At 42.2% G+C, this 26,911-nt stretch overlaps 2 protein-coding genes across 4 annotated transcripts in view; one reads left to right on the forward strand and one right to left on the reverse strand.

Moving 5' to 3' along the window:
- The first annotated feature begins 1,160 nt into the window (after positions 1–1,160).
- Positions 1,161–26,775, forward strand: METTL5 (methyltransferase 5, N6-adenosine). Of its 2 annotated transcripts, XM_073633947.1 has the most exons (9): positions 1,161–1,288; positions 3,729–3,900; positions 6,270–6,371; positions 11,505–11,619; positions 12,932–13,116; positions 15,496–15,578; positions 15,723–15,774; positions 22,670–22,719; positions 26,385–26,775. In XM_073633947.1, exons 3-9 carry the CDS (start codon positions 6,272–6,274, stop codon positions 26,424–26,426), a joined length of 627 nt encoding a protein of 208 aa, XP_073490048.1. In that variant the 5' UTR covers positions 1,161–1,288; positions 3,729–3,900; positions 6,270–6,271; the 3' UTR covers positions 26,427–26,775. The 2 variants fall into 2 exon arrangements, with proteins under 2 accessions (XP_073490048.1, XP_073490047.1); XM_073633946.1 differs by lacking the exon at positions 3,729–3,900 and having other exon boundaries at positions 1,164–1,288.
- Positions 26,186–26,911, reverse strand: part of SSB (small RNA binding exonuclease protection factor La) — a 30,914-nt gene continuing 30,188 nt past the window's right edge. For both annotated transcript variants that reach the window (XM_073633945.1, XM_073633944.1), the window contains exon 12: positions 26,186–26,626. In XM_073633945.1, coding sequence (XP_073490046.1) covers positions 26,520–26,626 — 107 coding nt within the window. In that variant the 3' untranslated portion in view covers positions 26,186–26,519. The remainder of the gene's footprint in view (positions 26,627–26,911) is intronic.

The raw sequence follows: 26,911 nt of genomic DNA on the forward strand, positions 1-26,911 counted from the left end.
GTCATTAGAGGGATGCCAGTAAGAAACAGCCAGCTCTCTAATGATATAGAAATAAAAGAGGGTGGTGCGATACCCAGCGTGTGTTGATGGAGTGACAGATTACAGCAGACAATGTCTAATGGGCGGGTATGTTTTTTTAAGGCAAGATATAGGATGGAAAAAATGTAAAGGAGGAGTGAAGAATCCTCTTGCATTTAAAATTAATAAATGATTCCTAAACTGCATTAAATTGTACCTATTATATCTGCCTAGAATTCAGCTTTAATTTAAAGTGGAACTAAACCCATCAATGTAACAGTTTAAAAAAACTGTTGAATTCCTGACACTTGCCCGGAATGTAACAGTCAAATTGATTGTGTTCTTAACCAAACTGTCAAACCATCAAATGACTGATCACATGAGCAGCATCATGACAGTTGCAGATCAAACAGAGGCTAAGATGGCAGCTTCCTTGGCTGAAAATGATAGGAGGGTTTAGGTCTGTTTTAAAACTTCAATGGAATTTTAGTGATTAGATTCTCAGGTATTTTAAAGTGTATGTAAAGGCAAAGATTATTTACTTAGCTTCGGATAGAGTGGGGAAGGACTAGACCCTCTGCCAAGGTTTTATTGTTGTCTGTGTCCCTGCTGGAGAGATTCACTTCTGTATTTGTCCCGGTGACCATTGTTACAGACACAGAAATTAGGTGGAAATTCTAAATATTAGAGCCGACATGAGAGCAAATGGTATGGGGAAATCTTCCAATGGAGCAAATAATAAAGGGAAATCTTCAAATTCTAATGTTCTAACACAGACGTGTCAGGAAAGAATTCCTCTCATTTTGGGGAGATTTCATCTCACTCCCTGTTGCATATCCAGTACAGGAAGTGAAGGGAAATCTCCTAAGCAGGACACAACAAAACATATGATTAGGACTCTTACCCTGCTCTATCTAAAACTGAAATGAGCTTTGGCTCTAGGTTCTTTGTTCTATGGAACTGAACACATACATAGTTTCTGTCTCAATCATATGTTAGCTTGTCAGGAACAGAGAGTCCAATATATCAGGAAACATTCATAGGAACATAGTTTGTTCATAAACAACGTGGGATGTCCTCCACCAGGCAGCAGATGGCAGTGTAACACTCCCATCTGTCTCCGATCGGATGAATTCTTCTCCGGAACTAGAAGCTGGCCTGTATTTGTAGGAGGACGATTTATAGTGATGGACAGGACTCGTGTGGATGACAGCCACTTCCTGTGGAGGATTGGATCCCTGCATAGAGAGATCAGCTGGAAGCTGCAGTGGTAGGCTGTGTGTGGTTGATGGGAAATTGTAATAATGTTATTTTTTTTATAAGCAGTAGATGTTTTGTAAAGATGGTCACATCCCATCAAGGTCACCTGATTGAAAGGCCACCTGAGATGACAGGTGACATTATACTATCCACATGTGTGTTTAGCCATGGTTTGTGACATGTTAACCACTTCAGCTCCAGAAGATTTACCCCCCCCCCCCCCCCCTTCCTGACCAGGCATTTTTTTGAGATACGGCACTGGGTTACTTTAACTGGCAATTGCGCGGTCAGGCAACGCTGTACACAAAATTCTGACACACACACACCCCTTTCTTTTGGTGGTATTTGATCACCTCTGGTTTTTATTTTTTGCGCTATAAACAAAAGAAGATCGACAATTTTGAAAAAAAATAAATACATTTTTTACTTTCTGCTTTATAACATATCCAATTAAAAAAAAAAAAAATCTAATTTCTTCATCAATTTAGCCCAATATGTATTCTGCTACATATTTTTGGCAAAACAAAATTCCAATAGGTGTATATTGAATGGTTTGCGCAAAAGTTAGTGTCTACAAACTATGGGATATGCTTATGGAATTTTTATTTATTTGTTTCCTAGTAATGGTGGCAATCAGCGACTTATAGAGGGACTGCGGCGGACAAATCGGACACTAACACTTGACACTTTTTTTGGGAACCAGTGACACTAATACAGTGATCAGTGCTAGAAAATAATGCACTGTCACTGTACTAACGACACTGGCTGGGGAGGGATTAACCTCCCTGGCGGTATGATTCTTTCGGATTTTAGGTGCTGAAAGAGGTACAATTATTTTGCATGGAAATTTGGCGTTTTATATTGTAGGCCTGTAATTCTTAACAATAACACACTTAAATCTGTCCACCAAGAGTCTAGTAGATATCCCAGGTATGACAAAGTTTGAAACACAAAAACATAAATTATAATATAATAAATAATTAAAAAAAAAAAAAATAATAATAATAAAATAAATTTCCCCACGATTCACTATCGCTCAATTCTGCAAGTGTTCTAATTTACTATCGCTGTTTTCTAGCTGGTCTAAACCATTTTTGACTTAAAGGGACACTTTTTGGTTGCTATGGACAATCTCCAGTTTCCAGCCAAAAAGAACAGTATATATAATATAGAACTGCATGCAGGGCATGGGCCAAAGCACTGGGGACAAAAGGGATGTGAAATAATTTAATACAGTACTGTAATCTGTAAGATTACAGTACTGTATGTGTTATGATTTTTACAGTTTTTTTGAATTTGCCACCAGGCTCCGCCCCCGTGCGTCGCGACGCTCGCAAGGAACGGAGCCTGGCACAGAGAGGCTTCGGGCAGAGGACGGAGCACGCAGACACAGCGGGGGACATCGCAGGATCCCGGGGACAAGGTAAGTAACGCCGCACCAGGATCCTGCAATGTAATCCCGAGTGTGGCTCGGGGTTACCGCTAATGGGACTGAATTTTAACCCCGAGCCACACTCGGGAGAACCGCCAGGGGGGCTACCATCAGGGGCGATCAAAGGGTTAACTGTATGCCTAACCAGTGCTTGTGTACAATGTGGGAGGTGATTTTTACTGAACGAAGGCTCCCTACTGACAGAATGGCAATCTGCCTTGTTTACATAGTCTACGGTAGTCACGTCTACGGTACCCGCTGTATAATCACAGTGGGGGTGAGCCGCCTGTGGTGCGCATTCGCGCCCACTACCCAGAAGAGCCGGATCGTGTGTGTGTATATATATATATATATATATATATATATATATATATATATATATATATACACACACGCAAGTGATCTGATGCACAGCTGCCGCCCTATGACAGTAAAACTACTATAGGGCATTTAGCAAGTGGTTAAAGTAGAACTTTTTGGATAGAGTAAGGGAGGGTCTTAAGCCCCATCAGTTGTTTTTCTTTTATTCGATTTGTGTCCCATTGGGGAGATTTCCCTTCACTTCCTGTCCCATAGCCAAAACAGGAAGTGAAGGAATCACTGGTGATCGCCATTGAAAGATTTCCCCTCTGTTTATGTTCTGGTGATTGCCTTTGGAAGATTTCCCCTCTGTTTATGTTCTGGTGATTGCCTTTGGAAGATTTCCCCTCTGTTTCTGTTCTGGTGATTGCCTTTGGAAGATTTCCCCTCTGTTTCTGTTCTGGGTACAGCCCAAATTTTTGGATTTTCTTTTTCGTTTTAAACCTGAAACAAGACAAATAGAGAGGGTAAATCTTCCTAAAAGGGGCACGGGCAGCAATTAAAACCTGATAGGCGATCTAATCTCTTTCCACGCTATCCGAAACTAAACAAGGTTTGCCTTTAGTTATACTTTTTGAGGTGTCTCTGATTAAGCATTGCCTAATAAGAGTCATGTGTATCCTTACCTGAATCTTGGTGCTTTTTGTATTTCTTCCAGATCTGTGCAGTGATCCGGTGTAAAATTTGCCTCTTTGCAGGAGAATCCTGTAATAAAGACTGGTCATTTCTGCTCTCTCTCCTTGTGCCAGGTGACTGGTCTGTCTCCGGCCCCTCTTATAGTTTTCTGTAGGAACCCTGTAGTGGGCCCCACAGCTTTCCACCCTGTACAGGTAGGTACACAAAGTGGATTTATACCCTTTGGGGCTGCTGAAGGATATATTTTAGGTGGGAAAAAAAAGCCTCACATTAACATTATTTGCTAAATTATGCTTGCCTTTTGCTCTAATCCTCTCTGATTAAATTTTGGATTAAAGTGACACTAAACTCTGTTTAAAAAAAAAAAAAATATTTTTTTTTTTTTTTTTTTTTCTATCCATGCTTTAAGTAGTGGATGTGTATGGATTATTTATGGAGAATAAGGATATTTTTAGTGTCACTTCTTTAATCTCTTTCTGAATAATTTCAAAAGTATTGTTTACAAAATGTAAGCATAGAGAATCAGAGCAAAGGGGAAGCATTGTTTAATGGGGGGTTATGGGGTAGCCTGTACTACTTAAAAAAACATGTTTGTACACAGAGTTTTTATGCCCAATTAATTATTCAACTTAAATCTGCTAAATACATTCCAGGTGTTTAAAAAGGTCTGACAGCAAAGGGTGTGTTAGACCTCTGCAGAGAGACCATTGCTTTCACACAGAAAGCAAGGATCTCAAACTGCAGCTGCTGGCAGGGAACAGGCTTTTCTACTTAGAATGTGAATGCTGTATGAAAGTGCACTGTAATACGTTAAACATCTTTTGTTTTGATAAACCTAGAATGTATATAGCTGATTTACAGAGTTCAACCTGTCATGGATGAAAGAGTTAATAAACTATAGTTGCTACCTAGCTGGTAAAGTTGGCATTGTTATTAATAGGATATACAGTAGATCATAAGGTGTTTTATCCTAGAAAAGCTGACGACCTTATAGTAATATATAAATCTCATATAATGTAATTTTCATTATTTTTAAATCTGCGGTTTTCATTAAAATAACACCTGGTGATCTTTTCATGAAGGTTTCTAGGCACTTCCTGTTATAGGGTGACATCACTCTGTTCCTGTCTACCTAAATGTGCTCCTGTGTTGACACACCAAATCTGATTGAGACTAAATGGGGTTGTTTTAACTCACATTACACATCCATGGTCTATTGTTGTCTCTTAAGCCTAGTACACAGGGGCTAAATGTCTGGTGGCATTGGTAGGTTCAGTAGAAACCGGTCCATATTCGGCCCACGTGTACTGCAGCCGGTCTGACAGAAGTCAGCCGGCTTCTGTTGAAGAGGCATGACCCAAAAAGGTCTGCCGATCGGCTCCCAATCAGCGTTCTCAGTCAATGGCTGAGGGCACTAACGAGTATTCTGGTGGGGGGGGGGGGCAGATAGTTAGTACAGTGGCTCCTCCTGAGCTGTCGTTTTTTTTTCCTGTTCAGCCCTGCTGGGTTGAATGGGAAAAAAAAAATACTAGTGTGTACTAAGCTTAAGGCTAGATTTAGATATGCACTTAAACCTATTGCTTCTCTGAAAAGAAATCTGTGCTCAGATTGCTTTTCGGGTCAATTGACAGGTGGTAAAGGGGCGATTCGTCACCTCCTTTCCACCTGTTTTAATTCAATTTTTGCAGTGCAATTGCAGTGCTTCCCCTTTTGCTTTAATGGGTTACTATACAGGCTTGATGCATTGAGAGCATGGCGTGTTAACATCTCTGTTCACTGCCATTGCAGCTTAAGGGGGCAGTTAGAGGATGCTAAAAACGTGGCCCAGCCATGCATTTTTAACCAGCCCCCCAACTGCTAGTCCTAAATGAGGCTTTAAAGACTTCCTGGCATGGCTGCTATCTGACACTATAGAGTATGTCAGGCTGCGTGTTACTCCCACTGACCCCCTGCATCACCACTTTTTAGTAACCTAAGTGTCAGCGGGAGGAATCACAGTGGAGGGCATGCTATCGGACACCTCAGAAAAGGTAAGTATAAGGCCCCCATTCACACGTGCCATATCTGGTTTTGCTCAGCAGGGGATCCATCTGCTGATCCCCTGCTAAGCTGAACGGAGCTGCTGGATGCCCGCTCTATGGGCAGCCAGAATTAAAAAGACCAGCTGTTCGTTTACACCCGACTGCCCTCCGTACCGATCAAGCCAAACGGAGGGGAACAGATCCCCTTCCGTTTTTTCTTTTTTGTTTTTTTTTTGCCAGATTGGATTGAACCTAGAGGTAGCCGGATGTAAACTGACACAAGTCCATTTACATCTGACTGCCCAAAGAGGAGAATGGAGGGTCTGGCTGAAAAACGGACCTCTTGTGTGAAAGGGGCCTAAAACTTACTTTTAAGTTGCATTAGGGTCGTTTTAAGAATAAGATGTCTTTAATGAATAAGGCTTCTTGTTTCATTAGCACCTAGTGAGTTGTTTGATGCATGCTTTAAAATATTCCCCTTTGGAGAGAGTAATGTGTTATAGCAAATTAAATAATATTTATTTTTCTCGCTTTCATTTTAGAGATGAAGCTTAAAGAGTTAGAGAGCTGCCTTCAACAGGTTGATACCTTTGAAAACCCAAAACTACTCCTGGAGCAGTATCCTACCAGACCACATATAGCAGGTTAGTGGATGGTGTCACTCACTTGTAATGTTCTATCAGCTTGTATTACCTGGAATTTATTTGTACCATATGATGTGTGAGTACATGGTTGGCCCAAAGTTGTCCAGTGTAACCCTAAAAACAGTCCACACAGCATCAACCTAATAAACCTTGTCCAACACCAAGCTTAAGCTTACCTTACAAGTTACAATCTGCTGGTACAATCTCTTCCATGTAATGCAAGGTCTGTTTGGATACAGACTGATTGGATAGTTTAGGTCCCTGTCCTCATATTAAGTACTTTATGTAGGTTTAAAATTGATTTTACAAATATTGTACAACCAGATTGCAATGTGTATGGTGACCCCCTAGGGCTGCCCTACCCTATAAATGGCCTTAATTCTTATTTTCTTATATTATATTGTAAAAGGGCTTCTTGTAAAGACTGGGTCCACCTTTTAAAAATAAAATTGATACATGCAGCTTTTTGCAGGAAAAAAGAAAGTGCAAAGCTATCTACCCACAATCGGTGCGATCAGGAAGCAGGTGTTTATGAAGATATTACCTGTTACTCAATAAACACAGGTCTAACATGTTCCTAAGGGCCAGTTCACACTGGTACGACATACGCTCCAACTTCGAGAACAGAAGTGGCATGACATCAAAATCAATGGTTCCCTATGAGAGCCATCTTAACTGGTCCGACTTGTGTCGGTCCGACTTTGAAAAAGGTTCCTGCACTACTTTTGTTTGACTTGGACACAATTTAAACCCATTAATTTGAATGTAAGTCACATCCAAGTTGAATTATCATCTTAACTGATGTGACTTGTGGCATGCGACTTGTGTTCTGAGGATCCTAAAAGGGAATCCCACACCAAAATTTAAAAAAAACGGCATGGAGCCCCCTGCCCGCAGACCCCCACAACCACACCCAGGGTTTTTGTTAAGAGGCCCCCCCCCCCCCCTTTCCTGCCATTCACTAACTGTCTGCCTGTATCAGAGTCAAAGTGGAGGATGTGTACCCATTAGGTTTCCTTCCTCACCTGCCTTGGGGGGGCTCCCTCTTCAGGAAAGCCCCTCACCCAATCCTCAGTGGTTAGCATTGGCTAATCGGGAGGAGTGGGGTTTGCCAGGCCTTTTGCTAGGGGGACCTGAGCATGGCTTGCCTCTGTCAGGGGGAGTTCAGAGAAGGGTCCTTCCTCTTCGGGAAGGGACTATTTCACACATCGTAAGTGCACTGTTTTTGTGTGTTCACTTGCACTTTTTTTGGTTCACTTATGGTGTTTTGTTTTTTGCACACCACACCACAGACACGTAAAAAGGGAAAAAAAAAAAGTAGGAAATGAATATACATTATATTACCAAAATTATTGGGATGCCTGCCTTTACACGCACATGAACTTTAATGACATCCCAGTCTTAGTCCGTAGGGTTCAATATTGAGTTGGCCCACCCTCTGCAACTATAACAGCTTTAACTCTTCTGGGAAGACTGTCCACAAGGTTTAGGAGTGTGTCCATATGGGAATGTTTGACCATTCTTCCAGAGGCACATTTGTGAGGTCAGACACTGATGTTGGAGGAGAAGGCCTGGCTCACAGTCTCTGCTCTAATTCATCCCAAAGGTGTTCGATCGGGTTAGGTGCAGGCCAGTCAAGTTCCTCCGCTCCAAACTCGCTCATCTGTGTCTTTAAGGACCTTGCTTTGTGCACTGGTGTGCAGTCATATTAGAACAGGAAAGTGCCATCCCCAAACGGTTCCCCCAAAGTTGAGAGCATGAAATTGTCCAAAATGTCTTGGTATGCAGACGCCTTAAGAGTTCTCTTCACTGGAACTAACGGGCCAAGCCCATGCCCTGAAAAACAACCCAACACCATAATCCCCCCTCCACCAAATGGAGGTGCACAAAGCAAGGTCCATAAAGACATGGATGGGAGGAAAAAACTTGAATGGCCTGCACAGTCCTGACCTCAACCTGACAGAACACCTTTGGGATGAATTAGAGGGGAGACTGTAAGTCAGGCCTTCTCGTCCAACATCAGTGCCTGACCTCACAAATGTGCTTCTGGAAGAATGGTCAAACATTCCCATAGGCACGCTCCTAAACCTTGTGGAGAGCTGCAAAGGGTGGGCCAACTCAATATTGAACCCTACGGACTAATGCCCCATACACACGATCGTAGTTTCTGACAACAAAACCATGGAATTTTGTTTGAAGGTTGTTGGCTGTAACTTGTCTTGCATACACACGGTCACACAAATGTTGGCCAACAATTACGAACGTAGTGACGTACTTGACGTACTACATGGTTTTTCAGCTCTTTAGCGCCACCATTTGGGCTCCTTCTGCTAATTTCATGTTAGTAGAAATTTGGTGAGTGTTGATTCGCGCTTTTCTTTTTGCGTTTTTCATTTAGCATTATTATTATTATTATTATTATTATTATTGTTATCATTATTCTTGATATCACTTGAAAAAAAAAAAAGCCTTTGAAAATTTCGTTTGCAATAATTCCATCAGTATCACCAGCAAAGCAGCTTCATTATTATCCCATTAAAGCGGGAGTCTTGTGAAATTTTTTTTTTTAAGTCATCAATTACAAATACTGCAGCTGCTGACTTTGAAAATAAGGACACTTACCTGTCCCAGGGTCCAGCGATGTCTGCACCTGAGGCCGAACGTCCCTCGGTCCTCGGATGCTGCTGTCGCCATCTTCGGTAAGCCTTGCGGCTTCACTTCCCGGTTCCCTACTGCGCATGCGCGAGTCGCGCTGCGCAATCCGAATGGTCCCTGCTGTCTCTGGGACCCGTGTGTGTCCCAGCGGGGGGGGGTGTCGAGTGGCGTAGACTCCCGTGGGAGTCTATGACCGGAAGTGGGTGCAAATACCTAACAGGTATCTGCACCTCCCTCCCCTCTGAAAGGTGCCAAATGTGACACCGGAAGGGGGAGAGGGTTCTGAAAAGCGGAGGTTCAATTTTTGTGTGAAACTCCGATTTAACCGCTTCCCGCCCGCCGTATGACAAATTACGTCCTCGGCTTTGAGCAGGGATATCTGAGTGATGCAGGCATCATTCAGATATCGTCTTTTAGAGCCGGCCAATCTGTGCACCATAAGAACGATCATAGCGGCTGTTCCGCCGCTTGCTCATTCTTACGGGAGGTGAGAGGGGACGCCCCCCCCTCCCGCCACCCTCCGGTGCTTCTACCGACTCACCGCTATGATCGGTGAGTCGGACACAGGATCCGCCAGCCCCGGATGTTGAGCATAGAGATTTCCGGCGGACCAGATGGTCACCGGAGTCTCTATGATCGTTCGGGTGCGATGTTATGACGTCACGCCCGGCCTCTGTATTAAAAAAAAAAAAAAAAAAAAAAAAATGGATCACTACTTCCCAGCGGAAGCGGCGCCGTTTTTTTTATTTCAGGCTTCCCAGCCTAGAGGTGAGATGTGGGGTCTTATTGACCCCATATCTCATTGTAAAGTGCACCTGTCCTGCTTATTCCTATTACCAGGGATGTTTACATTCCCTGTAATAGAAAAAAAAGTGTCAGACTAAAATAAATAAAGTAAAATTAAAAAAAAATAAAAAAATTTTAAAGCGCCCCTGTCCCCGTGTGCTCGCAGGCAGAAGCGAATGCATATGTAAGTCCCGCCCACATATGAAAACGGTGTTCAAACCACACATGTGAGATATCACCGCGAACGTTAGAGAGAGAGAGAGATGATTTTGGTCCTAGACCTCCTCTGTAACTCAAAACATGTAACCAGTAAAAAAATTTTAAGTGTCGCCTAAGGGGATTTTAAAGTAGCCAAGTTTGGCGCCATTCCACGAGCGTGTGCAATTTTGGAGCGTGACATGTTGGGTATCTATTTACTCGGCGTAACTTCATCTTTCACATTATGCAAAAAACATTGGGCTAACTTTACTGTTTTGTTTTTTTTTAAGCACAAAACTGTTTTTTTTCCAAAAAAACGCATTCGAAAAATTGCTGCGGAAATACCGTGCGAGATAAAAAGTTGCAATGATCGCCATTGTATTCTCTGGTGTCTTTGCTAAAAAAACATAAATAATGTTTGGGGGTTCTATGTAATTTTCTAGCAAAAAAATGATGATTTTTACATGTAGGAGAGAAATGTCAGAATTGGCCTGGTAGACAAGAGGTTAAAGAAGAAAATTGTGCACTGCATTTGAAGATTTCATAATTTGCCACGTCACAAATGTTAATTCTCCATTACAATTGCTAGTTTACAAGACCAGCCGCTTCTGCTTCTGAGCATGCGTGAACTTTTGTGCGACGGACTTGTGTACACACGATCGGAAAGTCCGCCAACAAAAATTTGTTGGCGGAAAATTTGAGAACCTGCTAGCCAACGTTTGTTGGTGGAAAGTCCGACAACAAATGTTCGATGGAGTATAAACACGGTCGGACTTTCCGCCAACAAGCTCGCATCCAAAATTTGTCGGAAAATCCGATCCTGTGTACGGGGCATAAGACTGGGATGCCATTAAAGTTCATGTGCGTGTAAAGGCAGGCGCCCTAATACTTTTGGTAATATAGTGTAGTTTGTCTATGAACTAAAAATTCACATTTGTACAGGTTCGCCAAGTCTTTTTAAAGTGGAGTTCCAGCCGTTTCTGTGCTTATTAAAAGTCAGCAGCTACAAAAAGTGTAACTGCTGATTTTTAATAAACACACACTCACCTGTCACACGGTCCAGCAGTGCGGCCGCCTGAAGCTTCGGTTCTCTCCTCTCCGCCGGCATCACTACTGTTGGCACCCGGCTGTGACAGCTTGTAGCTTCACAACCGGGTGCGAGTCGCACTGCACGTCCTGAATGGCCGGGCAATCTTCTGGGACCTGTGACGTGTCCCAGAAGATTGCAGGGAGGGAGGGGCCGCCTAGGCTGCCCCAGCGGAAGTGGGAGCTGGGTACCTATCAAAACTAGGTACCCGTCTCCCCAAAAAACGACATGCCAATTGTGGAATGTCAGGGGGTCAGGAGTCCACTTTTGTAATGTTTGTAATTAGCTCACTACTGCACACCTACTACTGCCACCATTATTAAAAGGATTTGTATTTATGTAATAAATCTGATTCAGTGATGAACAGGTGTGATTTGATCTTATGTATTTCATTCATGTCATTTCAGCATGTATGCTGTACACAATCCATAACACATTTGGTGATATCGAAGATAAAGTGGTTGCAGATCTCGGCTGTGGATGTGGAGTGTTGAGTATTGGAGCGGCTATGTTGGGTGCTGGGTGAGTACAACCTGTTTATTGAGCTTTCCTTCTCTGATGTTGGCATATTAGGGTTTGGTGAACAGCATACTTAGTACAAATGTAAGTTCTGACCTGCAGAAAATAATCAACAATTGTTTTTTTATTTTTTTTTTATTTTTTTATTCTCTTTCTGATTTGCTCTGAAATCTGAACTCCAGTCTTACACAGTTGTACAGGCTCCTCTTCTGTGCCAAAATTGCTTACTCTGCTTGTGAAACTTTTTCAAGTCAGAACCCACTTCACCTCTGGGCTGGAGGACATCCAGCATTATCTAGTTCTTTCCTCCCCAGCTGTGTGGGTGTTACCTAATGCAGCCCATACATGATTCATTATCCTTTGTTCAACCAGCACTTTGTATGAAAATGAATCCCTCCTGCGGAGCTATTATATTCTGACAGTGAAGAGACCTTCCTGCCGTCAGCATACACTCATCAGCACTGCTGGCTATAGCCTGCGGCATTGATTGAGTGAAAATTTTCCAGCAGGCTGGTTGTACAGAAGTTGATTGAGAAATCGAATTCTGTCTAACCGGCCTGCTCATAGATGGATAGAAACTTGTCCCGTCACTTCTGAGTGAGCAGAATTTCATTCCATCTATGGCCAGCTTTAGAAGGCCTGCATGCAGATACAGCCTGCCTAGAAATGCCCACTCCCTTCAGACTGACATCCACCAATCAGTACATAGAGAAGCACAGAAACATAGTGATAACATCACTGCGTCTAAAATAAGATTTGTAATGAAAACGGGTTTCATTAAAATAAATAATTAGCATATTGGAGGGGCACAAGGAAGGCAAAATAAAAGCAGATTAAACTTTTAGGCAAATCCCTTTTTTTTGGACAGAGTGGGTTAATCTTATGGGTTAGATGACCTGTTGAGTTTTGATTGCCGAGTCCCCATTGGGGAGACTTGCCACTCTTTGTACTGGTGACTATTCTTACAAAGTAAGAAAGGAAAGGGAGAGGAGAAATCTAAAACGATAGCATTGTCCCCAAAACAAGAGGTGGGGGAAACTGTCTAAGAGGGGAATGCCCTTCACTTTGGAAACTTCCTGTTGGGTCTCTGTGGCAAAAAGTGAAGGGAAATTTCCACAATGATATGCAGGCTACAAAAAAATAACCAGGCAGGGGTTTTTAAACCCTTTGCTATTTTATCCAAAATCAAAGAATGTTTTGACTATACCTACGTTTTCATTAATAAAAAGCACATTGTCACTAGTCTTACACCACCTTTAAACTATTCCTGGTCTTGTGTTCATTAAACATTTTGCCATCTACCTATATCCTGCAGTTTTTGCCTAGGATTTGACGTAGACGAAGATGCTTTGGAAATATTCAGAACCAATGCTGATGAGTTTGAACTTCCAAATATTGACCTAGTTCAATGTGATATCTGCTCGTTGCCAGCTCAATGTCTGGTGAAAGCTGTGGACACGGTGATAATGAATCCTCCTTTTGGAACTAAACATAATAAAGGTAAGGTTGTATGTTTGAAAAATAGTTATAAAAAATCATTGTTTTACATATCAACAAAAAAAAAAATAGATAAGTAATATGGACTATAATCAGTTATGTCTGTCCATTTTACTTGGACTTTTAGCCAAAGCATTATACAGTGCATCCGGAAAGTATTCACAGCGCTTCACTTTTTCCACTTTTTTTTTTATGTTGCAGCCTTATTCGAAAATGAATTAAATTCATTATTTTCCTCAAAATTCTACAAACAATACCCCATAATGACAACATGAAAGATCTTTTCAAATTTATTAAAAATAAAAAACAAAACAAATCACATGTACATAAGTATTCACAGCCTTTGGTCAATAGTTTGTTGAAGAACCTTTGGCCCCAATTACAGCCTCAAGTCTTTCTGAGTATAATGCTACAAGCTTGGCACACCTATTTTCGGGCAGTTTTTACCATTCTTCTTTGCAGGACCTCTCAAGCTCAATCAGATTGGATGGGGAGCGTCGGTGCACAGTCATTTTCAGATCTCTCCAGAGATGTTCAAGTCTGGGCCACTCAAGGACATTCACACTTGTCCCATAGCAACTCCTTTCTTATCTTGGCTGTGTGCTTAGGGTTGTTGTCCTGTAAGATGAACCTTCACCCCAGTCTGAGGTCCAGAGTGCTCTGGAGCAGGTTTTCATCAGGGATGTCTCTGTACATTGCTGCATTCATCTTTCCCTCGATCCTGACTAGTCTCCCAGTTCCTCCCAATGAAAAACATCCCCACACCACCATGCTTCACTGTAGGGATGGTATTGGCCAGGTGAGGAGTGGTGCCTAGTTTCTTCCAGACATGATGCTTGCCATTCAGGCCAAAGTGTTCAATCTTTGTTTCATCAGACCAGAGTATTTTGTTTCTCATGGTCTGAGAGTCCTTCAGGTGCCTTTTGGCAAACTCCAGATGGGCGGTCATGTTCCTTTTTACTGAGGAGTGGCTTCTGTCTGGCCACTCTACCAAGCAGGCCGGATTGGTGGAGTGCTGCAGAGAGGGTTTTTCTTCTGGAAGGTTCCAGAGAAATGCTGGAACTCTATCAGAGTGACCATCGGGTTCTTGGATTACCTTCCTGACCTAAGGCCCTTCTTCCCCGATCGCTCAGTTTGGCCTGCTCTAGGAAGAGTCCTGGTGGTTCCAAACTTCTTCCATTTATGGATGCCACTGTGCTCATTGGGACCTTCAATGCTGCAGAAATTTTTCTATACCCTTCCCCAGATCTGTCCCTCGATACAATCCTGTCTCAGATGTCTACAGACAATTCCTTCATAGCTTGGTTTGTGCTCTGACATGCACTGTTAACTGTGGGACCTTATATAGACAGGTGTGTGCCTTTCCAAATCATGTCCAATCAACTGAATTTACCACAGGTGGACTCCAGTCAAGTTGTAGAAACAACTCAAGGATGATCAGTGGAAACAGGATGCACCTGAGCTCAATTTTGAGTGTCATGGCAAAGGCTGTGATTTTTTTTTTTTTTTATAATAAGATTTCAAACAAACTTCTTTCATATTGTTAATATGAGGTATTGTTTGTAGAATTTTGAGGAAAATAATTAATTTAATCCATTTTGGAATACATTTGTAACATAACAAAATGTAGAAGAACTGAAGCACTGTGAATACTTTCTGGAAGCACTGTATTTCGGTTTTAAATAACAGAGGGAAGGGTAAGTAAAAACCCTGACAGATTCCTAGTGCTGTGCATGCCCACATAGAGAAGCACTTTCTGCAATAGCACAGGAAGGTGTGTGTGTCCCAATAAAACTACAAAGTCTTGAGTAAACAGTTCAGTGTTGAAGGAGATTCTCTTAACTTCTGTCTGAATTTTCAACTTCTCTTTTCTGGAATGCTTTCTCAGTGAAGAATCCAGTGGTAGTGTCACTGACACCTACTGGATTCTCCAAACAAAAATACATGTTCTTTAGGTAAGGTTAACAGTGAGGACCCATTCACACCATGTGGGTTGGGCTGCATTGCTCAACACAGGCCCAATGCAAAAACAATCCAACAAGCCCAGTTCCCACTAACATGTTGTGTTTGTATGCTGGGTGACAATGGAACAAGCTGTGTAGAATTACAGCACACATGAAGGAAAAAATAAAATAATAATCTTGCTGTAAAAAAAATAAATAAAATGTCCATGTATGACAACTTGAGTACATTTATTCAAGACAACATGCTAAATGCAACAGAGGTAGTGTGAATCCAGCCTTCACGTTCTTTGGATAGAAATAAAAACACTTGTGTAACCGTATACACAGATGATTTTTAAGATTGCTTCATATTTTATCATTGCTGTCTGTACAAGGTAAACTGATGTGCTTTGCCCTTTTTTTTTTTTTTTTGTATTAGGTATGGACATGACATTTCTTAAGACAGCTTTGCAAATGGCAAGGACATCTGTATATTCCCTACACAAGACATCTACAAGAGAGGTAGGGTTCTTATTGAAAGAAGTCATCATTTCGAGCACTGAAGCAAATGCTTCGCATTAGTCTATAGTTACCTTGGTGCGTCTAAGCATGCACAACTGTGTACAATATTTTTTGCATTTTAACAAGGAAATTGTTTCTGTCTAGCATATCCAGAAAAAGGCTGCTGACTGGAACGTGAAGATGGAAGTAGTAGCAGGTAATTTCCTTTTATAAAACAATTACATTGTGAAATCTAGCATTATTATATTAACCCCCTTCCTGTCCGGCCTATTGTAATATGATGGCCTGGGAGGATGTTATAACATCCCAGTATAGCGCCCCATATGCGGTGCGATCTGTCACCCGCTGTGTCTACCGGACACGACCAGTAAACTGGCCCATTGCCGGTACCATGTGATTGCTGCTGCGGGGCATCACCTGACAATTGTACACAATGAATGGCTTTCTTTCATGATATTCACTTTGTACTATTGTGATGCGCTCTGCGAATGGTCACATGGTACAGACAGGGCCAATCGCAGCCCATCAGTACCATGTGCTTAGCAGTGGCTAATCACAATAGAAGACACTGGTTTTCATTTAGAAAAAAATGGTTGCTTAGAACTAAGATTCAGAGTTGTAAGCAATTGGTGTGCAAAAAGAGAAACAAATACTGATCACCTCCCCTGAGTAGGACAATGTTGCTCTCGTCACTATATATTAAAAATAAAAAAAAAAAAACACTTTTTTTTTTTCTTTTCCCCTTTTTACATACTATCACTAGTCCATGTCCTGGATCACATTGTACTGCACTGTAAAACATTTAACAGTTTTCCAAAAAATTATAACTTCAAAAAAACACCATGCCTCTTACTAAATACTTTCCAAAAGAGGGGTTGCTTGGATATCTGGACTGTCCTAGTATTTTAGGGGCTTAAGAAATGAGGCCATTAGTACATCAGGTGTGATCAATTTTCAATGATTGGCACCATATCTTGTAGACTTCATAACCTTTACACAGACCAAGTATGCACCGATTTTGTTTTTTTCTTTTTACCAAAGAAATGTAGAAGTATAAATTTTATAACAGATTTTTTTTTAACATTCAGTCTTTTGTTTTGCAAAAAAAAACCCAGTGGCAATTAAATATCATCAAAAGAAAGCTCTGTGTGAAAAAAAAAAAAACAGTCATATGGGAACAGGGTTACATGACTACACAATTGTCATTCGAAGTGTGACAGGAAGGGGATAAGTGTCTGGTATTTAAGCAGTTAAAGAACAGACAAGAGAAATTTGTAAACACACACCAAAAATGGAGACTTGAGGCCAGACAGGTGTTGGTGACCCATACAAGTCTATGAACTGTACTCATTGGGGGACATTTACTAAACCTGGTGCAGCTATGCATAGTAATCAATCAGCTTGTTTAAGCTTTGACAATAAAACCCGAAAGCCGATTGGTTACTGTGCATAGTTGCACAGGTTTTAGTAGATCGCCTCCATTGTGAGCAAAGATAAATGCCACAGTTGGTGCTAATCTGGTCTGAGGTCTTCAATCTTATTTGTAGGGTAACAAATTTGCCATTCCACTTAACAATGTGTGGGCAAAGCAGCAGATTCCCACTATTAGCAGCACCTTTAGCCCCGGTTCACACTACAACGGGCTGCGGATCGCACAGGAGCGCTGTGCGTCCCTGTTCCCCGTTTCAGGGACGAATCAGGGCCGATTCTATGCCTGAATTCGGCCCTGAAACGGAGCCAAAGACGCACAGCGTTTTTGTGCAGTGCGCTCCGCAGCCGCCCCAGAGATATGTGAACCGGCTCCATAGGGAGCCAGTCACATTCTCCTGCTATGCGAATTAGATGTGTGGAAACGCACATCTAATTCGCATAGGTGTGAACCCGGGCTTAATCTTTGTTTTACTCCTTGGCTGCTGCGAATAGCTTGTATTCAGGGGTTGGGGTTTGTGACTTGCTCCCCTGCTTGCCACATGATAGTGCTACTGTTTTGTCTACCACCACCTTTATATGGGAGCAGGAAGATATTCCTCAGCTCTGTAGAAGCCCAAACAGCATTTGCTCCTTCATTACTAGGGGCTAGTGTCCAATAGCGGTAGCCTCCTGAAAACAGGACAAGGAGGCTGCCATTAGTTTTGACAGGCTTTGGGGGCCAGGCTAACGTGGCCTAGTTATGCAACCTTAATTAGGAAAAAAAATTCTTTGCAACATAGTGCATTCTATATCTAAATGGTACCCCACATCGTCTTGCGCTGCTTTATGCAAAAGGTCAACTAACCCTTTAACCAGTTTCGGACCAGCCGCCGCAGTTATACTGCAGCAGGTTGGCCTGGCTGGGCGACGTGTCGTAGCTATACGTCGCGAGCAACGATCGTACTCGCTTTAGAACAGATCAGTCTCCAGGTCCAGACCAATGATTTCTGGCCTGGACCTGGTGATCGGTCCTGGCGATTGAAATCCTTCCCCTGCCTGTGTAAGTGTAAACACAGCAGGGGAAGTGATGTCATCTCTCTCGTGGAAGTCTGTTCATTCCAGAGAGAGGAGAGAAGACATCTCAGAGTAAGTGCACCAACATTACACTGACACCAGTTCACGTAGGTACACTTGTCACCCCCCATTAACCCCTTCACCCCCTGTCACTGTGTCACACAGTGCAGTGTTAATATTTCTTTTTTGATCACTGTAGTGACAAAAATCAGTGTTGGAGTACTTAGTGGTAGGCCCAAATAGGTCTAGGGACTCCCCCTAATAAAGGTTTAACCCCTTGATCACCCCCTGTCTTCAGTGATCACCGTATTAGTGTTACGGGTGACGCTGATTAGCTAGTTTTTTTTTTTTTTTTTTTATAGTGTCAGGGCACCCGCCGGATATTACCCAATAAAGGTTTAAACCCCTGATCACCCAGCGGGTGATATCAGTTAGGTTTTAGTGTCAGATAGGCAGCGTCAGATTTGTGCCAGTAGCACTAACACCCACACACACCATACACCTCCCTTAGTAGTACAGTATAGTGCCTGAACAGATCGATATCTGATTTGATCAGATCTATACTAGCGTCCCCAGCAGTTTATGGTTCCCAAAAATGCAGTGTTAGCGGGATCAGCCCAGATACCTGCTAGCACCTGTGTTTAGCCCCTCCGCCCAGCCCACCCAAGTGCAATATCAATCTATCACTGTCACTTACAAAAACACTAAACACATAACTGCAGCATTCGCAGAGTAAGACCTGATCGCTGCGAATGCTAACAGTTTTTTTTTTTTTTTTTTTTGTAGCATTTGAAGCAGTCGCTGACAGTCAGGAGCTCTTTTTCCTGTGAGTCTCACTACTGTACCAATAAATTTAGAGACGAAAATGTCAAATCCAAGGTACACTAGTGAAGAGGCCTACACGTTTCTAAGCATGACAGATGGTGAAGAGGAAGTCACTCATCTGTCAGATTCAGGCTCAGAATACGAACCTGTAGACAGTAGCGACACCTTGACAGATAGCTCTGATGACGGAGTTGTGGTCCCTGCCTGGTACGCCAGTACTGGTGCCACTCATCTTTCTGGTTAACTGGCAAGCACCGAAGGCCTAGTACATCCTGGTCTTACATCCAGCACTGCAGTAACACATGGTGATGTGGCGAGTCCCATAAGTGCAATTTAAGCTGGTGAGGTGGCACAACTAGTGTCCCACAGCCACCAAGAAGAAGACAAGCACGGGCCCATCGAGCCCATAGTGCCCTTCCTGCTGCATTTTCCAATCTGAATTGGGAGCCTACCACTTCTGCAGCACCCATACCTCCTCTCATTCACTAGCCAACCCGGAATTCAGGTGGAAACAGTTGATTTTATGTCACTTGATTTTTATTTGCTGTTTTTGACGGAAGATCTCTATAGATCATTTGTGGACCGAAGCAATTTGTATGCTGGTCAATTCATCACCACTAATCCCCAGTTGACCCTTGCCAGAGAGTGGAAACCTATTACGGTTTCCAAATTTAAGACCTTCCTAGGCCTATCCCTCCTCATGGGCATAACTAAAAAGAGTGAGTTGTGGTCATATTGGTCCACAGACCCAATTCACCATATGCCCGTGTTCTCTGCCACCAGGACCCGATACGAACAGATCTTGTGGTTCATGCGCTTCAATGATAATGAACTCTGTTGTCCTCGGGGTGACCCTGGATTTGATCGGCTCTACAAAACCAACAGTTTGCAGCCTTGTTTACTCCCGATCACATTGTCTGCATTGATGAGTCCCTGATTAAGTTTTCTGGCTGCTTGTCTTTCAAACAGTATCTTCCCAGCAAGCGTGCCAGATATGGGGTCAAGATGTATAAGCTGTGTGACAGGGCAACAGGCTATACATATAATTTTATGGTTTACGAGGGAAAAGATAGTCACGTAGAGCCGGAAAACTGCCCAGACTACATAGCTGGTAAGATTGTGTGGGACTTGGTGTTACCCTTATTCAGAAAGGGGTACCACTTGTACGTGGACAATTATTACACAAGCGTGCCCGTTTGATTATGGAATTGATGCATGTGGCACCGTGCGATCTAATCACTGGGGCTTCCCCCCAACGGCTTGTAGAATCCCGACTTAAACAGGGAGAGAGCCTGCTTGAAGTGTAATAATTTGTTAGCAGTGAAGTGGAGGGATTCACGGAATGTTTTTGTTCTGTCCGCCCTTCACACAGATATGATAGTCCAAATTCCTACGGCGACTGGTGTTGTGGAGAAACCCCTCTGTGTCCATGAATATAACCTTAACATGGGAGGGGTGGACCTCAACGACCAGTTGCCCGAAAGGCCATATACTGGTACAAATTGGCTCTGCTGAACGCTTTTGTGCTATACAAAGCTTCAGGATGAACTGGATCCTTCCTAAAATTCCAGGAAGAGATCGTCACAGCCCGTTTCCAGATGGTGCTATGCCCCAACGCAAATGCAGTGAGCCAGCTGCATGAGAGGCATTTTCCATATGTCCTCCCTGGTACCCCTGACCAAAGAAGATGTTGTGTCTGCAGAAAACGTGGATTTAGACGTGACACCCGCTTTTATTGTCCTGACCAACCTAGTCTCTGCATCAGTGACGGTTTCAAACGCTACCACACACACTAGTGGAGTATTAGCGTAGGGTACACTAAGACAGGGTCTCGCAAGATGAGATGGCCATAACATTTTGGGAGACCCTAATCTGTAACGTAGTTTTTTTTTTTTTTTTTTCACTTTTATAAAAGCACAAAAAAAATATAAAAGCCAAAAATAGTGGTGGTTTTATATATCTTCTCCCACTATTGTTCTCTCTCTGTTGTTACTGTATTTTAGAAATGTAATGTTTTATTGTATTTGCAGGTATGGTATGTTTTATTGTTAACCATCATTTGTTTAGTAGGTACGCCATTCAGTGGCAGCACTGATTTATCTTGACAGCGTTTGCTCCCATGATACGCAACTCCAGCGTTGTAGGAGGTGATTTTACCACCACAGTTAATAAAAAAAAATTGGTGCATGTATGCCCATTATTAGAAGTGGGTGGATGAAGGGCGGTATTCTAATGGTGGGCATACCCACCAATCAATCTCTTTTTTCCATTCAGCCCACAGGCTGCATGGGGGAAAAAAAAAATTACAATGTATGCCCAACAAGGACCAGCAACGTACTGGTATGTTGCTGGACTTTGCGTGGTTATACCAGAATGATGCCTGCAGGTTTAGGTATCATTCTTTTCAGCCAGCGGTCGGCTTTCATGTAAAAGCAATCCTAGCGGCTAATTAGCCTCTAGACTGCTTTTACAAGCAGTGGGAGGGAACGTTGTCACTACAGAAAGTTGTAACTAAATGATATATTGCTCAAAACATGCCATGGGCATATGTGTAATTACACCCCAAAATATTGTTGCTTCTCCTGAGTACAGGGATACCACATGTGAGTGTACATGGACCCCAAATTTTTGATTTCACTGCCTATCAATTTGGAGGCCATGAAATGCCCAGATAGCACACCCCCCCCCCAAATGACCCCATTTTGGAAAGTAGACACCCCAAGCTATTGGCTGAGAGGCATGTTGAGTATTTTGCAGATCTCGCTTTTTGTCAAAGTTTTGAAAGTTGAAGAAAATAAAAAAAAATTTTTGTTCAAAAACAAATGAGCTGCAAAATACTCACCATGTCTCTTAGCAAATACCTTGGGGTGTCTACTTTACAAAATAAGGGGTCATTTGTGGGGATTTTGTGCCATCTTAGCATTTTATGGCCTTATAAACTGTGATAGGTAGGGAAGAATGAAATCAAAACTCCCTTAAAAAACCTGAAGGCAGCGCTTGGTTTTCGCTTAGGGGGGTGTTGTACTGCCCTGCCATTTTAGCGCCTCAAGAAATGATAGGCAGTCAAACTAAAAGCTGTGTAAATTCCAGACAATGTACCCTAGTTTGTAGATGCTATAACTTTTGTGCAAACCAATAAATATACGATTGACTTTTACCAGACATGTGGCTGAAAACATTTTGGCCTAAATGTATGACTAAAATTGAGTTTATTGGATTTTTCAAAAACAAAAAGTAGAATATAATTTTTCAAAATTTTTGGTCTTTTTCCGTTTACAAATCACAAAAAATAGCAGAGGCAATCAAATACCATCAAAAGCTCTATTTGTGGGGGGAAAAAAAAAGGACACAAATTTAATTTGGGTACAACATTACATGACCACGCAATTACCAGTGAAAGCAGCGCAGTGCCAAATTGTAAAAAGTGCTCTGGTCCTTGAGCAGCCTAATCTTCTGGGGCTGAAGTGGTTAAATTTCATCCACATGAGGTGTACTGTACAGCCAGGCTATATAAATTAAGGACAAGTGGCACATATGTGCAAGTCCAATGCACAGATCAGAACAGTCTGCTTTCTTGATGAGTTTGTCAAACCCACACAGTTGGAGTTGCGTACAGCTAGCTGAATGATTACACAGATGAAGATAGCCCTTCCTGCATGAATAAGGCCTTAAAAGTGGTTGTAAACCGCAGCTGGTAAAAATGTAGAATGTGCTAGTATGCATCGCAAAAAAAAGTTTGATTGTGGAACAGTTGTAACCATTTGTCACTTTTTTGTTTACAGAGCTTCGGTATGATCTTCCAGCATCTTACAAGTTCCACAAGAAGAAATCTGTAAGTTCATATGCATTGTTCTTTGTTATTAAGTTGTATAGTAGACTATAATGCATTCAAATTGGACGTACATGCAGGCGTTTGCGAAAGCAACCATTTTCAATCTACTCTTTGGGTAGGAAACACCTCTCTCCACTCCTGCATTACAGGATAAATCCAGAACCAGTAAAGAAAGCTCAAGGAGCTGACGCATTGTAAAAGCTTTATCCCTTCAGCAAAAGAAACAAAGCCCCCTACAAAAAGAAATACCGTTCCTGAAAGGCATTCGGTGATTTCAGCAAAGATTCAAGTTGCTGCTCACCAGAAGGTCTTTCAGAATTTTAAAAAGAAATAACGGTTACAGGAAGTTGCTTTGGCCATAAATTTTGAACGCAAAGCACAGATCTGGTTGCTGTTAAAGTATAACTAAAAAAGGCAAGCTTTTGGATAGGGCGGAGAGGGTTAAACTCCCCCCCTGTCCAGTTGTTATTGCTGCCCCCCCCCCCCCCCCCCAATATATAAATAAATTGGGTAGTCCCAGAAAAGTAAGAGGTGAAATCTCACAATAGTTCTGCTGGCCTGGAGGGGCCCCAAGGGATTCCCTTATTTTGCAGTGAAATCTTCACTTTGTTTTGACAGTGAAGGGAATCTTCCCAATTGGGCACAGATGGCAAAAAATAGACCAACAGGGGTTATAAGCCTTCCCTAATCTATCCAGAATTGGAAAAAAAGTTTTGCCTCTAGTTCTATCTTAAAAATGGAGATCAATATCAGGACTAGGGGTTAATTTAGCTAAATGCTCAGCCATGCCAATAAATATACCAAACGACCTTGCAGCACCACTTCTCATTCGCTTGGTGCACTCAGACATTTTGCTACTTAGGTATACAGCTCACCCCTTCGTTCCAATGTCAGATCCCTACTAAAAAATTGGGATAAATACCATATTTCGTTTTCTAGGCAGAGTCACAGCCATTAAAATGGCAATTTTACCTACTTTTTTTTTTTTTTTAGATCACCCCCCATCTACGTCTCTAAGTCCTACATTGATTCAATCCAAAGGGATGTTAATAATTTCATATGGCATAATAAAAAGCAAGATTCCATAAATCTTTACTGTACAGACCCCAACCTCTCAGACTAGGATTCACAGATTTCTGGCGTTATTATTTAATTGGCCAGATTAGCACAGAGAGCCCAATGGCACGCCTCCCCTACTAATATCCCATGGCTCACTTTCGAAGCACATGCTATCCTCCCCTTCCGGGTTACTGTAGTCCAGATCAAACCTAGTCAATTCACTTCTTTAAACACGATTGTATACCAATCGATATACTTCTGGTCACTATACGGTAAGAAATTCCACCTGGCCTCTCCCCTCTATACTGCTTCTTAGGAGGTCCAAATTTCCCCCAGCATTTCATGACAGAACCAGGTTTCTACAATTGTGCGCAGCTGGAGTAACTACATTCCAATCCTTCAAAGAAGGTCATCATTTTAAACCATTTCTTCAACTACAAGTAGAACACAAAATCCCCCCCCCCCCCCCCCCCCCGAATGATACAAATACACGCAAATCAAGCACTTTTACCACAGCAGAGGCACCCTGGAATCCCGAATACATACCACACAATATGAATATATGTACACACTCATCCAGGGACAAAGGTGTTATTTCTAAACTCTACGGCTTACTTAATGAATTTGCCTTGGAGGAGAAAACTAAACCAATTCTTAGCTGGGAGAGAGAGACAGGCCTTACCTTTGGGCCACCCGAATGAGGAGATGCTAACATGTTTAAAAACACAAGGTCACACTCAATCTGCGAAACAGCTGTCAAACTCCACAGAAGGTGGTACATGACACCCACGAGAATACATTCGATCTACCCTGTGGTGTCTTCGTGGCTGTAACAAGCTTGGCTCACTAACCCATATTTTTTTGGAGCTGTGAATTCCTTAAGCCCATCTGGCAGAAAGCAGCCTCAAAGGCATCTACCATTGCAGATCACTTAACCACCCTTACTATACAAATGTGCCTCTGCTTCACCTCAATTCCTGATAGCCCTGCACCTTGCGAAAAGCGAATCCACACGCTTTTTGTTGCCATATATTGGGTCACAGCACTAAATTGGCGTTCCTCAGCTCTTCCCTGGTCGCAAGTGCTAGCCAGAATGGAAGCAATCAAACTATCCAAAGGCATTCACCACACATTGTATGATACTATGCGTATTCACGATAATAGAAACATTGGGATACCGTATTTTTATAACCTTGTAATGTCCCTCAGATTTTTCCGTCCGAGATACACATTGTCTATACTAAAACGTATTGTAAACTGAACGCTTTTTCTATGTTGATCTCTTACTTAACCTCATCATTTCCAAACAAATGGTTGTAACTGCTATACCTTATTCAAGTTATTTGACTTTGTCTGACACATTGAATGTATGTTATTGATCTTTTAATGAAAGCTTTTGATAAAAAAAAAAAAAAAAAAAGCAGAGATCAGTCTGAAAGAAAAAAAAATACTGTAGCTGCTGACTTAATATAAAGGACACTTACCTGTCCAGGGATCCCACAATGTCGGCACCCCAAGCTGATTTTTGCATCGGCTTCAGGCGCAGGCATTACAAGGGAAACTAGCCATGAAGCCTTCATAGCCGGTTTCCTACTACGCCTGCGCAAGTCGCACTGCGCTTTAATGGTCCCACCATCTTCTGCGGGGGAGGGGTCGGTTATGTCATAGATCGTTGTGCAGCAATCTTACCCAGAAGTGTAAAAACCAGGTCCCCCCCCCCCCAAAAGAGCCAAATGTGGTGGTGGTGGGGGGGGGCGCAAACAAGTAGAGCAGGGATATTCAATCAGTGGACCTCCAGCTGTTGCAGAGCTACAAGTCCCATGAGGCATAGCAAGACTGACAGCCTCAAGCATGGCACCCAGAGGCATGATGGGACTTGTCGTTTTGCAAAAGCTGGAGGTCCACTAATTGCATATCCCTGATGTAGAGCTTCCTTTAAACATTTTGCTCCAGTTTTTGGGAATAACCCTCCAAACCACCCCCAATATTAAATAGGTTAATCAAATTTTACAGCAAATGGATTATAAGTTTTCTGTCATTCATTAGGCTTGGAGGATCCTAGCTAGCTGAGGAAGGTTTTCCCTCTATTATATGCCCGGTGGTCACTTTTTGGCCAGAGATATCTGGTGAGCAAATTTATGACACTTCGGGTGAAGCACTTTTTTTGTTTAACAAGAATCAAGCACACTGCACTTTAGCAAGGCACGGTGTTGGAGTCACTACATATACAGAAGAATTGAATCAGTATATGTTGTTTTTAGATATATTTTATCACTTCTGCTGGACTTGTTTGGGGTTATATTTATAGTATATATGGTGCACTTGCGTATGGTTGGGTGAAACATATACACACCACCCCCCCACATGGTTTTGCATCCAATTATCTCATTCATTAAAGCTAGAGAAGCCAAGTACAATCTACTGTTTATTGAATATATTACATGTAAGGTGTCAAAGTACATACTTCCCAGAAGAGTTACTAACCTGTATTAAACAAAAAAAGTGTTTGTATTAACATAAATATAAAGTTTCAGTTAGCAATTTTACAAGTGCCATTCATTCAATGACTCAAGAAGTAACAAAAATAAAAAAAAAAATCATTGCAGGTCGACATAGATGTGGATTTCATCAGATTCTCACTCAACTGACATTCAGCATCTGTAGACTTAAAATATGCATTCGCTATTTTTTAGAATTTTGTTTTTTGTTATAAAAACACATCTAAAACCCCAGGAAGAGAGTTACTCGTCTTCTGCAGTCTTCTGTTGCTTTGGCACTGGCCCTTCAGAAGATTTCTCCTCCAGCTGCCTCTTCTTGGGACTTCCATTCCTGGCATCACCTGTTCCTTCTGTAAAATGAAGAACTGAAAATAAACATCTGCAACACATTCTCACAATCATCTATACTAAAATCAAATGCTTTAATGCCAAGAGCCAACAAGGAGGTGTTTATGCAAGACCATGCTTAATGAATGAAAGGGACAGCTGCTGCTTATTACTCCTCAGAGAACCAGCCATGAAGATCATACTTGGCTTACAGCTGAACTCCAGGAAACAGTCTGGGGCAAATGATTTTTATTTTTCTGCAGTTTTGTGAGCCAAACAGCCCTTCAACAGAATACCCAGGTTCTCAA

This window comes from Aquarana catesbeiana, linkage group LG06, assembly GCF_042186555.1.
Source record: "Aquarana catesbeiana isolate 2022-GZ linkage group LG06, ASM4218655v1, whole genome shotgun sequence".
NCBI lineage: Eukaryota > Metazoa > Chordata > Amphibia > Anura > Ranidae > Aquarana > Aquarana catesbeiana.